Raw genomic sequence first — 13,326 nt, 5'->3', positions numbered from 1 at the left:
CGGGGGACACAGGTCTCGGAGAGGATCAGACATAGCAGGTCTTAAGTTGGAGGGCACCCCAAAATTATTTCTTCTTGCTGACTGGCCCTCATGCTTCCACTCTCTGCACAATCGTTGGGAGACATGCAGAGCTTCGGGGGGAAACCAGGCAGAACTTAGAACTAACCCATCGCAGGGTCACAGGCCATCCTCAGGGCCACCTTGGAGGTGAGCAGGGCAGAGTTGAGCAGGCTCACACTGCAGCCTGGGAAGGGACTTGTCCAAAGTCACTCAGATAGAACATGCTCGGATAGAACAGGCAGGAACCCAGGCCTGGGGTGCAGGGGGCTCCTCCCAGTCGGTTGGGAATAGTCTGGAGGCCCAGCCTTTCCCCTCCTTGATAGGAGCAGGGGTGGGTTCTGGGAAAGCCCGAGTAAGTGGCAGGAGGAACCTGGGTCCCCAATAGGTGGAACAAGACTACAGGGAGCGGACGTTTGTGAGGCACATACTCTGTAAGGGACTTGACGTATGTTGGTTTGTTGGTTCACTTCACCCTCCCAACAGCCCTGGGGGCTGGGAGGTGGTCTCATTTTACAGCTGGGGAAACAGGCTCGGAGAAGCTAAGGGGGCCACAGCCAGGATTCAAAGCCAGGTCTGAGGCCATTGCCCACAGTATCTCCCCTCGATGTCGCCTCCCCCGCTTTGTCATCCCATTGAGCAGAACAAGCCTGCTGCTGAAAGTCTCTTTATTTCCATCTTGGTCTCCAATGCAAGCCCATCCCCAGGGCTCCGGGCCGGCAGCTTAGCAGCAGAGAGTTTATAAATAAATAAGTTACAAAAGCAGGTGGGGGAGCAGACCAGACAACCCTCCCAGGGACTGGGTACTCGGTGCTCAGTGCTCCGTGAGCGAGAGCCGCAGGATCCTCTGTAAGTCTTCCTCCTCCTGCTGCCCCCGCCGTTCCCGCTCCTCCTGCTCCCTCGAAGACAACTCCAGGGCCAGGCGAAGCTGCTCCTCAAAGCTTGGGGGGGCCGGGGCCGGGGGTGTCCTGTGAGGGGACTCTGGGCCATTGGGCTCTGTGGACATCCGCAGGCTCTCTTGGAGGGCCCTTCCAGGCAAGGCGTGAGAGGGGAGAACAGACCAGTGAGCGCTACGGCTGGGGAAGAAGGCCGAGTGTTGGGACATAGCTATGGAGGACAAGGTGGCTGGGACCCGGGAGACCGGAGAGAAGAGACGAGGCAGGGGACCCTGTGTCTCCCATCCTCATGCTGCCTTTGATGGCAGGCCATGTTGCTTCTGGAGGGTGGCCTCGGAGAGGGCATGGGGTCCTGGGACCAGCACCTCCCCGCTACCCACCGCCACCAGCCAAGGACCCCCTGGCCGGCAGGCTCCTTGGGGCAGGGCAGGCCGAGATACTGTCCCAGTAGGTGCTAGCGGGCCTCACCGCTCCAGCTGAAGCTGCTCCTCGTAGGCGGCGGCTTGGGGAGGAGGGTGGGCACCGGGCCGGGTGTTGGTCAGGGCCTCCCAGACAGTCACCTGCAGCAGACGGAGCCCGGAGCTGTCACCTCTGGCGCCCCTGCCCACCCCCAGGGTCTGGCCGCTGCCCGTGTCCCACCTGCTCCGCCTCCGCGCCCGCCTCAAGCAGGCTCTGCCTGATGGCGAACTGGAGCAGGGCGTCATCCTCGTCGCGAAGGGGCTCGCTGCGCTCCGTGCCCAGCACGCTGTACCCCTCGGGCACCTCAAACACGGCGGGGTCCACCTCACACGGGAAAGGGCTCCCTGCGCAGAAGGGCAGCACTCAGCCCCGGGGCTCAGAGACCAGCGAGCAGCACTGCCGGCCCCCCTCGCCCGCGGCGGTACCTGAAGCTGTGACGGCAGAGCCAGAGCTGGGGGCCGGCACCCACACCGAGCTCAGGGGCTCGTCACAGCCACACAGGTTGCTGAAGGTGATGCGGGCGTTGAGCACGTGGAAAAGGGGGATCTCTGCGAGGAGACAGCCGAGCCTGAGCCAGAGGCCGGCACCACCCCGGGAGCTGCCCCAGACCCCCGGCTGCCCCAGACCGCCCCTCACCAATCTTGACCGGGAAGCCGGGGGGCAGGCGCAGGGTGATGAAGTCACGCAGCTTGGCAAAGTGAGCGTTGCTGATAGCCATCAGGTCAATGATGGGCGTCACCTGGTCACCCAGGGACAGTGGGTGCTCCTCGCTCAGCCACAGTGTTGCCTTGAACCTGCACAGGACGCGAGTCAAGGAACTCCTGGTGGCCCCTCTGCTAAGACCCACCCACTCTGGACACCTGCCTTGACTCACACCCTCTCCCGGGCCTGAGGTGCCCTCTCGTCTGCTCAGCTGCCCCCGCCTGCCTGCCCCAGGAGCTTCTGTCCTTTGGCCCTACCGCCCGGGCGGCACCCAGACCCTGGGCCCAGGCTGGGGCCTGTGGCAGCTTGAGCCAGCTCAACTCATCTGGATGGAGAGGGCAGGGCCGGGCTGCTGGCTTCAATCATGGCCTTGTCCACAGCCGGGTCCTCCTCCCCAGCCCACGGCTGGCCAGCACCTCACACTTTGCCACACTTTTGGGTCCAGCAAAGCCCAGAGGTCAGGACGACCAGGGTTCGAATCCACCACTCGGTGGCTAAGTCTGCCTGTGGTTCATAGGGCAGTGCTGGGCTCACCGCAAGTTCTATGTCATGGCTCATGAGATCCTCTTAGCACCCTTGTGGGCAGGTGGCTAAGTGTGACTGGTATTTTACTGAGGAAGAGAACAGACTCTCGGAGGAGAAGACGTTTCCTGGGGCCACAAAGCCGGGAGACAGTAGAGCTGTGAGCCCTTCCCCTCGGCCACAAGCTGGCCTCCAGGAGGTGCTCATTCAGTTGAACAGAAAACCATAAATGGGTGGTGCTGCTCATTCACTCATTCATTCATTCACTCACTCACTCACTCACTCACTCACTCACTCACTCATTCACCAAAGAAGAGTAACCAATCCTCTGGTCCAAGCCCTCTGCCAACAACCATGGTTAAGACAGACCTGGCTCCTACCCCCAAGGAGGAGAGTCTAGAAGGAAGCTGGCTGGGTGAGTGGGTCCCCCACTCTGGTGGGCCCCATGTGTGACAGGAGTCTACAAGGGGCTCGGGGGACCAGGCGGCATCCGTGTCCCTGAGGGAAGTCCCCAAGCCAGCCCCACGACCTCACCTCTGCACTTTGCTGGACATCTCAATGGGGCGGCCGATGTTCCTCGACTCCAGGCTGAAGTTGGGGTCGAAGTATTCACTGGGGGAAATGGCTGTGGGGTTGGTGGGGCTGGCGGCCTGCTGCACAGGAGCCTGGGAGGGCCCCAGGACTGGGCTTAGTGCTCGGGAGGGTGGCTGCCTGGCCCTGCGTCACGGCCCCCTGCCCTTGGCCCCCAGCCCCCTGGGCCCGGCTCACCCCGCTGTGAGAGGAGTGCTGCTGGGCCATCCCGAGGAAGGACTGGAATGGAGTCTTCCCTCCTGAGAAGGGGTGGGAGCCCGTGAGGAGACTTTGGGCCACTGCCCCCCGACTGCCCCCCCCACCATCCACCCTGGGAGCCTGTCGGGTGGGAGACTGAGCACACGGGAACGGGGAGGCCTCCCAGCTCGTGCCGGACTCTGCGGCCCTGACCCCGGAGCAGGGTGACCCCGGCATATGGTGTGACTGGGCCACAGGCAGGCGCACCTGGGTTTACCTTTGCTCCTCGACTTGTCCTGATCAGAGAGGTGCTCCGTGCGAGTGCGTGTCACCAGCTCCACGTTGGTGGCACTGTATACCTGGGGAGCAGGGGGGACACAGGCAGAGCTAAGGGCTCAGAGCCTGTCCCCCCACACTCAGCCTCACCAGTACAGAACCCAAGCCCTCCTCTCCGCAGGGACAGACAGGACCTCGCCCCCCACAGTGGAGGAGGTGGCAGGGTCTGAACCATGGGGACTCAGTAACGAGGGGAAAACGCTCATTTCATCTCGGTAACCTGGGTCGGGGCTGGTGCCGGGGTGATCCCTATGTGCTTGGCGGGGCCTGGGCACTCGGGCCCCACTGAGTTCCCATCGCCGCACAGGGCCTCCAGAGCCCGTGGGCTACTCTGTCTCTCTTCCACATGGGTGGACATGGAGAAGGGGTGGGGTTCCTGGGCCTTGTCTCCTACCCCAGCCCCCACCACTAGCCTCTCCTGCCTTGGCCTCGTAGCCGCTAACGGTTTCCATCTTCTCAGACCGCCAGCCCCAGATACCACATTTGTTCCTGAAACAAACCAAACAGGAGCTCATGAGGACCCGTGCCCCTCAACCTTAGCCAAAGCCTTCCCTTCCAAAGACCCCTTCCAATTAGCCTTCCCACTGTGAAACACGCAAGGGCCTTGATGAGGATGCCTGGACGGCTGGCGACCATCAAACAAGGACTGGGGACTAAAAAGTACTGAGGGATTATCATTGATTTTGTCAGATGTGATGACGGTGCTGGGGCTGGTTTTAAAAAACATCCTCTGGGGGCGCCTGGGTGGCTCAGTCGGTTGAGCGTCCGACTTCGGCTCAGGTCATGATCTCGCAGTTCGTGAGTTCAAGTCCCGAGTCAGGCTCTGTGCTGATGGCTCAGAGCCTGGAGCCTGTTTCAGATTCTGTGTCTCCCTCTCTCTCTGACCCTCCCCCGTTCATGCTCTGTCTCTTTCTGTCTCAAAAATAAATAAACGTTAAAAAAAAAAATTAAAAAAAAAATCCTCTGTTAGAGTCGTGTGCAGAAGCATTTACTGTTAAAATGATAGGACAGCTGGGATGTGCTTTAAAATAATCCAGGGTAGGGGCGCCTGGGTGGCTCAGTTGGTTGAGCGTCCAACTTCGGCTCAGGTCATGATCTCACGGTTTGTGGGTTTGAGCCCCGCGTTGGGCCCTGTGCTGACAGCTCAGAGCCTGGAGCCTGTTTCAGATTCTGTGTCTCCCTCTCTCTCTGCCCCCCACCCCCCCAACTTGCACTCTGTCTCCCTCTGTCTCAAAAATAAATAAACATTAAATTTTTTTAAAATAAATAAATAAAATAAAATAATCCCAGGTGGCTCAGTCAGTTAAGTGTCCGACTTCAGCTCAGGTCATGATCTCACGGTTCACAGGTTCAAGCCCCACATCGGGCTCTGAACTGACATCTCAGAACCCGGAGCCTGCTTCAGATTCTTGTCTGTCTCTCTGTCTCTCTCTCTCTCTCTCTCAAAAATAAATAAATAAACATTAAAATAAAATAAAACAAAACAAAGCAAAACAAAATAAAATAATCTGGGGTAAAAAGGAAAAAAAGCAAGAATAGATTCAACAAGATAGGCAGAATGTTGATAAGTGTTGAAGTGGGGTGATGGGAACTTTCTAACTATTCTCTCTCCTCTCATACGTACATGTTTGAAACTTGCCATAATACAAAATGAAAAATAAAAGTACGACAACAATAATTGCAACACATCAACAGACATCCACTTCAATAATGGACAGGACAAGCAGACAAAAGATCAACAAGGAAACAGAAGACTTGAACAACCCTATAAGCCAGACTTAACAGACTTCCCTCGAACACTCCACCCAACCACAACAGAACACATTTTCTTCTCAGGTGCACGTGGAACATTTTTCAAGATGCATTACACGCGAGGCCATAAAAGAAGCTTCAATAAAACTGAAAGGAGAAAAATCCTATAAAGTATGTTCCCCAACCACTAGGGGATGAAATAAGAAATCAATAACAGAGTAAAGATTTGGGAAACTCACAAATGTGTGGAAAGTAAACAGCACACTCCTAAAAAACCCAAAGGATTGATGAACAGATCAAAAGAGAAATCAGAAAATGCTCTGAAATAAATGGAAAGAAAGATATGATACATCAAAACTTAAGGGACGCAGCTGACGCAGTGGTTAGAGGGAAATTTACAGCTGTAAATGACAAGAAAAAAGTAAAGACCTGAGTAAGTGGGAAATGATCACATGTCCTTGGTAGGGGGCACCCAACATTGTTAAGATGGCAGTACTCTGCAAGCTGAGTTACAGATTCAGCGCAAACCCTATCAGAATCCCACCTGGCTTCTTTGTAGAAATTGACAGACTGAATCTGGAATTCAGGTGAAATTGCAAGGGACCCAGAAGACCCAAAATAATCATGAGAAAGAAGAACAAAGTCAAAAGACACACACTTCCCAATTTCAAAACTTACTACGAGGCAGCGCTTAATTAAGGCAGTGTGGCACCAGCACAAGGACCGACAGAAATCAACAGAATGGAAAGAAGAGTCAATTGATTTTCCACAGGCGTGCCAAGACCATTCAATGGGGAAAGAACAGTCTCTTGAACACACGGTGCTGGGATAAATGGATCGTCACCTCTAAGAGAATGAAGTCAGACCCTTACCTCCCACAAATATGAATTCAAAATGGGTCAGAAGTAAGAACTAAAAAGTATATGGGGCGCCTGGGTGGCTCAGTCGGTTAAGCGTCCGACTTCGGCTCAGGTCATGATCTCACGGTCTGTGAGTTCGAGCCCCGAGTCGGGCTCTGGGCTGACAGCTCGGAGCCTGGAGCCTGCTTCGTATTCTGTGACTCCCTCTCTCTCTGACCCTCCCCGTTCATGCTCTGTCTCTCTCTGTCTCAAAAAGAAAGAAATGTTAAAAAAAAAAAAAAGTATAAAACTTTCAGAAGAAAACACAGGGGAAAATCTTTGTGACTTTGGATTTGACAAAGTCAAATATTGGTAGATGTGTGATGGTAGGAGCACAGGTGACAAAAGAAACAACAGATGCATCGGATCTCGTGAAAATTAAAAACCTGTGCTTCAAAGGACACCATCAAGACGTGTGAAAAGTCAGCCCATAAGATGGGAGGAAACATTTGTAAATCATGTACCTGATGAGGGATGTACATCTGGAGTATGTAAAGAACTCTTGCAACTCAATGATAAAAAGATAACCCAATTGTTGGGGCACCTAAGTGGCTCAACTGGTTAAGCATCTGACTCTTGATTTCAGCTCAGGTCATGATCTCACATTTGTGAGTTTGAGCCCTGCGTTGGGCTCTGCGCTGACAGCGCAGAGCCTGCTTGGGATTCTCTCTCCCTCCCTCCTTCCCTCCGTCTCTACCCCTCCCCTGTTCGTGCTCTCTCTTCTCTCCTCTCTCTCAAAATATACATACATATATATATATATATGTATTTTTTTTAGAAAGATAACCCAATTGTTTAAATGCGCAAAGGATCTGAACAGACACTTCTCCAAAGAAGATATACAGATGGCTAATAAGCACATGAAAAGGTGCTCAGTATCACTAATCGTTAAGGAAATGCAAATCAAAGCCACAATGAGATACCACTTCTCACACCCACCACCACGGTGGTTATAATCCAAAAATAAATAAACGAACATCAAGTGTTGGTGAGGACGTGAAGAAACCAGAACCCTCATACACGGTGTGTGTGTGTGTGTGTGTGTGTGTGTGTGTGTGTGTGTAAAATGCTGCAGCCCCCTCGGTAAAGGGTCTGGCAGTTCTACAAACAGTTAAACATCCAGTTACCATGTGACCCAGCAATTCCACTCCGAGGTATACACCGGAGAGAAATAAAAGCTTATGTCCACACAAAAACTCGTGTACTGATGTTTCCAGGAGCATTATTCATAACAGGCAAAAGATGGAAGCGATCCTACTGTCTGTCAGCAGATGAACCCATAAACGAAATGTGGCATAGCCATACGATGGACAGCCGTAGAAGGAATGAAGTGGTCACACGCTACAACCTGGATGAACTTGGAAAACACTCTGCTCGGTGAACGAAGTCACAAAAGACGCCCTAGTGTAGGATTCCATGCATCTGAAAGTCCAGGATAAGGAAATCTGTAGGGACAGTCAACCACTGGCTGCCTAGCGCTGAGGAGGTCGGGGGCTCCAGGCACTGGAGCTGGTAGCTAAAGAATTTCTTTCTGGGGTGAGAACAATGTTCTAAAATCAACTGTGGGGATAGCTGCCTATCTGTGAACACACTAAAAATCGCTGCACTGTATGGTGTATAAAACTATATTCCGATTAAGCCGTTTGCCTGTCTGTTTTTTAAGGTAGTCCTGAAGTCTGTTCCTGGAACTGGGACATACGTCGTCAGCGAGAACAGCCGGGCCGGTAGGGTCAGATTCCTCAGCTACTACCCACAAAGGACTCTGGCCCAGAAACAGCCATCCTACTGAGAAACCAACACTGGGGCACACAGCGCCCTGAGCCACAACCTAAACCCTTGTTGTTATGGGAAAACACGTGAGGCCAGAAGTGAAGGCGCTGGGGACCCCTGACCCAGCCTCCTCTGCCCACGGACAGCCATACAGGGCCCCGAAGGTTGCCACAGGGGGTCTGAGCGAGCCGCTGGGCCCGCAGCGACCCCCGCCCCCATCTGAGCAGCCTCTGTGGGTGGCCCAGCCTCCCAGAGGCCCGAGCCGGGAGCCTCAAGGGCACCACCTACAGTGTGGCCAGGCTCCAACTGACCTCTCGAAGGCCACATTTCGAGTGTCCAGGTGGGTGGAGACGATAGGAGAGGTGAGACGGCTGGCCACGTGCTCTTCACTGGGCCGCATGGCGGCCAGCAGCGCTTCCGGCTCGTGCAGGGCGAGCCCCAGCGTCTCGGTGTGCACCACCTGCCGGTCGTGGTCCACTTCCATCACCAAGGCTCCCGCCTCTGCCAGCCGGAACGGGTGTGTGAGGGGGACACGTCAGTGCTGGGCCGCAGACAGTGGGGAAAGGGCCGCCACGGTGCCCTCAGCCACCTGCTGCTAAGTGGGTGAGGCCCCAGCCCCCGGGGCCCCTCCGCCCTCAACCTCTGTTTCTACACCTGGGAAGCAGAGAAGAAGGGCACTGTCCTCACGAGCCACGGGAGAACCTGGGCTGCTCTGGCCTGCCGCGTGTCCGCGGTGAGTCCCCCACAGCTCACCCTGGCCCTTGAAGATAAAGCTCCGCCGGCCGCGCTGCCAGGTCATGTGCTCAAAGCCCAGGAGACTGGTGTCCACCCGCAGGCTCTCGCCCCGCTTCCACACTCGGTACACGTCACTCGGGCACATCTTGGACACGAGGGGCACTGCAGGGGGTGTGGAGGTCACCGGGGTTCTTTCCCAAATCGCCCCTCCCCGGCCCCCGGGAAGCCAAGAGGTCCTCACTCACCCCAGCTGGTGAACTCCCACTTCATTTCCACGTAGAAATCGGGGGCCTGAGATAGACCAGAGCACCTGTCAGGGTGTGCCTGGTGCCGGGGACCAGCGGGCCTGGGGGGCTCCTTGTCTATAGCCCCCTCTGGGAGCCCAGCCCCTCAGGAAGTCTTAAAGTGCTGCTATGTCCCAGATATGCCCCCACCACAACCAAACCCCACCCAGCAAAGGGTGGGCTAAGTGGGGCCCTAAAAAGGTCTTGGAATAATCAGATGGTAAGTATCTGGGACCTGGAGGTCAGTCTCCACCTGGCCACTAGCCTGCTGAGGGGCCCTGGGGGAACTTCTGCTCCCCCTGGGTCCCAGAGTCCTCATCACTGATCTGGGCCTGCCCCTGGGGCGGGGGCCACGAGGTAGGGTGCCCTCCCAGCCAGGCTTCTTCATGCTTGAGGAGGGCGGACAGGTACTCCGGGGTACCAGGCCACACCCGCTGGTCAGATGAAACTCTCCCTCCAGGAAATATGCATTCACCAGGAGGCCCACATCTAAAGCTCTGCAGAGACTTCTGGTATGAGGGACCCGGGATGTCGTTGGCCACGGCTTTCCTCCCACAGGGCCTGATGTCACCCGTGTGGGCCTGGACTCCCGTCTTTCCTACACAACCCCGGGCTGCAGTCCAGAGAGAGGGATGTCGTCTACAGCGTTGGGAAAACAGGCTGCACGGACCGAGTAGGTGACCCGAGGGACCCCCGTGCAGTCCGTCATGGCCCCTTGACGTGGCACCCTACCCCTCCCTACCGGCCACACCTGTGCACCCTGCTGTACCTGGCGGAGCTTGCTGAGCAATTCTGGAATGCCAGCCAGCCTCTGTGTGGCCCTCTGGTAGTCCCGGTACTGGAGCACCAGCTGCACCATCTCCGGGTCCCCAGTGCTGACCGCCTCCTGCAGGACTAGGGGCACCGGGCTGCTGGGGGGGAGCTCACCAACGGCCCCAGGCCTGACCACTCGCTGCCGCACCAACCCCACTGCCAGCCTCGGGGGAGCCCCTCTGCCCTCTGTAGTACCTGCCCAGCCCTGGCAGCTCTCTTTGCCCACATTGGCATTGTGTCGAAGGAGCACTCTCACGGACTCCAGGTTCCCCAGGGACACAGCCAGCTCCAGGGGAGTGCGCCCCCGGGGGTCCTCCTGTTCAATGTCGTGCTGGGAGAGATGGGACACTCAGCACAGGGCAAGTAAGGAGAAGCAAGAAGGCCACTAGGCTGAACCTGGTCGGGAGTCATTGTGGGAAATAAAGATAGCAGACAGACCATGGAAATGGCAGAGGATGGCCTGCGTGTCCTAATAGGAAGGGGGAGGGGGCAGGTGGGAAGAGCCTGGGGGCCAGAACCAGGCTGCTGGCTCTCCGCCTGGCTCAGGGGTGGTGTGGCGCGAATTCGGGGGCTGGATGCAATGTGAAACGGGGTGACGGGCTGGGCAAGGCCCAGCGCTGGAAGCGGAGGCCAGTGGCTCAAGCGAGAGGGGCAGGTGACCCGGGCTTCGGATCAGGCCTGGCGGCCTCCAGGACGGAGACCTGGCTTTGGGTGGGCGGCCCGGAGGACGGCCCGGGTGCCCGGTGGGCCTCACCTGGCGGCTGTGGAGCGCGGCCTCCAGTTCGCGGTGCCGGTTCGCCCAGACGAGCCGGTGCAGCGGGAAGGTGGGGCCCGGGCCGGCCATGCTGGGCTTCAGCACCGCATCCCGGGAGGGAGGGCGGGCGCGGCGGGGGCGGCCCAGCCCCGCCTCGGCTTCGGGCCTGGCGCGGCCCCCTCGCCTCCAGTCCGCGCGGCGCGGAGTTGCGCCCACCGCAGCCCCCGCGCCCCGCGGCTGTAGCGGCAGCGGCGGCTACGGCGCTGGCGGCGTGGAGGGCGGGCCGCGCGGGCGGGGCTCGCTGGGGCGGGGCGGGGCGTCGGGCCGCGCGACCCCTTGCCTCCCGCAGCCATGGCGACCGCAGCCGGGCCCGCGCGCGCGGGGGGCCGGCGGGGGGGGGGGGGGCGCTGCCCAGTCGCCTTGGCAGCCGCGCGCGCCGGGGAAGGAGCCGGGGCCCGCGTCTGCGGGACCCTGGCCTCAGCCGGGCCTGGGTCTGCGAGGGGCGGGCTGGCGGGCTGGGCCTGACTACGGCTCCGCCCTCAGCCTGCAGGGGGCGCCCCAGGTCCAGCTCAGACCCGGGTTGCGGGTCCGGAAAAGGAAGGAGGGAGTCCGGGGGCGGGGCGGTTCAATCAGGGGCGGAGCTTGGGCCCCCGGGACGTGCGCACGCATGTGCGCGTGCGTGCTCAGCGGGCAGTGGTCCTCCTGTCCTTGGGTTATCCGCGTTTCTCCCGCTGCCGTCCGCCCGTTCCCGGGTTTTCCTACCCGCCGCGGGAACCGACTATGCCTGTAAGGGCGGGTGAGCTGGGGGAGCCTGGCTCCCTTTGCCGTCGCCTCCGAGATGTCCCTAACTGCTGGCCAGCTTAGCGTAAAGCACCTTCCCCAGGGACCTAGGCCAGTGTTTAGTGGTCGCCACACCATGGGCTGGGCCCAGCCATGCGGGGAGACGCCCCGCGGGGGCACCGCAGTCAGGGATGAGAGCACTGGGGAGTGGGGGCAGTGGGCCTGGCTGGAGTCAGACCTCTCCTGGTGGACTGCCCACCGTAAATGGCTGCCTTCGCCCACCGCACAGATCCCTTTTGCAGAGGCTGCACTGTGCTGCCAGTGTCGGGAAAGGAAGGAGAGTTTCGAAATCAGGGCCGGTCCCTCAACCCACACCGGAACTGGGGTGCAGGCCTCAGCTAGCTGCCTGAACTCTGGCACTGTTACCCTAGACTTAGCCTGGGGTCTGGTGTTGGTGGGTGATGAGGCAGCCGCCAGGCTTGGCCAAGGCTGATCCTCTGGTCTCAGTCTCCCGGTTTGTAAAATGACTGACTACGTATTTTAACCTAGAAGTTTGCGCTGAATCTCTGGGCTGGGAGGGTCAGGTTGCCATTTTCACCCTGCCCTCTCATTGGGGCCAGGTGGCTCCTGTGCTATCTGGGATCACTTTGCCACCCCACCCTGTGGTATTGTCGGGTCACTGTGATGTCCTTGGTTCTCTAGCAGTTCAAAGGCGTCTGAAGGTCCGGAACTCTACATCAGGCCCTGCTGGCCACCCCGCTGCAGCCCTCTCTCACCTCCACCTTTTTTGAAAGGGGCTCCTCCCTTTCCCCACCTTTTCAACCCAAATCTAACAGCACTTCTCAGGCCCAGCCTCTCCCGATTTCTGCAGTCTTGAACACAACTCCCCACCAGCCTGTGAATCCTAATTCCATTGTCTTCTCAACCCTTTTCCAGGACCCCTTGTCCCTCTCAACCCCCAAGTCAGGCTTCTTTCTCCCTGCCTGAAAGCCTGTTTCTAATCACCCTGATGCCACCCCGAGGACTGCATTTCATCAGTCATCATGGGACTCTCATGGGACATCTCTATGCCTGGTGTCCCATGCTGTCCCATTAGCATTACTAAAACCAGATCTGGTCACATTCACCCTCTTTCCCCAGGCTGCACTCACTGCCTGTTGTAAGGCTGGGCATGCCCCAGACCTCCCTGTGTGCCCTTTCAGACTCCTACCTCTCTCTTGTCCTCAGGTGCAGCCCATTCCTGGTGGGCAGTGTTCTTCCCATCTGGCCTCCCTGCCCCCTATCCTTTGCCTCCCTCCATGCATCATGTGCTGGGAAATCAGTGACTTGTTCTACAGCCGGCCCTCATCATGCAGCTCGTCCAGAGCCTTCAAGGGACTTCCCAGAGCCTAGCCAAGTTCAGACCCCACATCCATTTCCAACTTCATCACTAAGTGCACGCTGGGCTCTGGGCCAGGATTAGCCTAGTGTTCAGGGCCTCCCGGGCTGGCTCCTTCCCACAGTGCTCCTACCAACCTGAGGCACTCCTGACTGCCTGGCCGTTTCCTCCATCAGGAACATCCTCCCCAACGCCCCACCCCAGTGCTGCAGGCCTAGCTCAAAGGCCTTTCCCTCCCAAGTCTCAGCCTCTACCCCCAGCAGCCTTCCTTCTCCACCTGCCGTGCTGTGCTCTGGCTGTGGGCCCCTCAGCCCTGCCCAGCAGAGTCCAGCACGGAAGGGGCGGCAACCAGCATCACCACATGGGCCTGTAGGGCAAGTATGTGGGGAAAATGAGGTTGAGCAGAGCCTCCGGGGAGAGA

The 13,326-nt window shown here is 58.1% G+C and overlaps 1 protein-coding gene across 1 annotated transcript; it reads right to left on the bottom strand.

The window, feature by feature from the left end:
* Positions 1 to 708: 708 nt before the first annotated feature.
* ANKRD13D (ankyrin repeat domain 13D) lies at positions 709 to 10,925 on the bottom strand. Its single transcript, XM_047071607.1, has 15 exons — positions 10,748 to 10,925; positions 10,189 to 10,324; positions 9,950 to 10,074; positions 9,142 to 9,187; positions 8,915 to 9,058; positions 8,473 to 8,662; positions 4,163 to 4,229; positions 3,682 to 3,763; positions 3,405 to 3,466; positions 3,171 to 3,301; positions 2,049 to 2,206; positions 1,838 to 1,960; positions 1,593 to 1,756; positions 1,422 to 1,513; positions 709 to 1,085 (listed from the first exon to the last, which is right to left on the bottom strand). The coding sequence occupies exons 1-15, from the start codon at positions 10,835 to 10,837 to the stop codon at positions 872 to 874; spliced, it is 1,824 nt and encodes a 607-aa protein (XP_046927563.1). The 5' UTR covers positions 10,838 to 10,925; the 3' UTR covers positions 709 to 871.
* Between the last annotated feature and the right edge of the window lie 2,401 nt (positions 10,926 to 13,326).

The sequence above is a fragment of the Lynx rufus genome, unplaced genomic scaffold (genome assembly GCF_022079265.1).
Source record: "Lynx rufus isolate CCGP_SWC_20201006 ecotype Redwood Valley unplaced genomic scaffold, mLynRuf1.p SCAF_9, whole genome shotgun sequence".
NCBI classification, from domain to species: Eukaryota; Metazoa; Chordata; class Mammalia; order Carnivora; family Felidae; genus Lynx; species Lynx rufus.
The sequence above is the reverse complement of the archived record's forward strand: the minus strand, read 5'-3'. Positions and strand labels throughout refer to the sequence as shown.

Coding starts and splice junctions, on each gene's coding strand:
- ANKRD13D (XM_047071607.1), bottom strand. CDS start 10,837: ATGGCCGGCCCGGGCCCCACCTTCCCGCTGCACCGGCTCGTCTGGGCG. Junction 8,663..8,914: donor CTTTATCTTCAAGGGCCAGG/GTGAGCTGTGGG, acceptor TCCGGCTGGCAG/AGGCGGGAGCCTTGGTGATG. Junction 1,961..2,048: donor CGGCTTCCCGGTCAAGATTG/GTGAGGGGCGGT, acceptor GTCTCCTCGCAG/AGATCCCCCTTTTCCACGTG.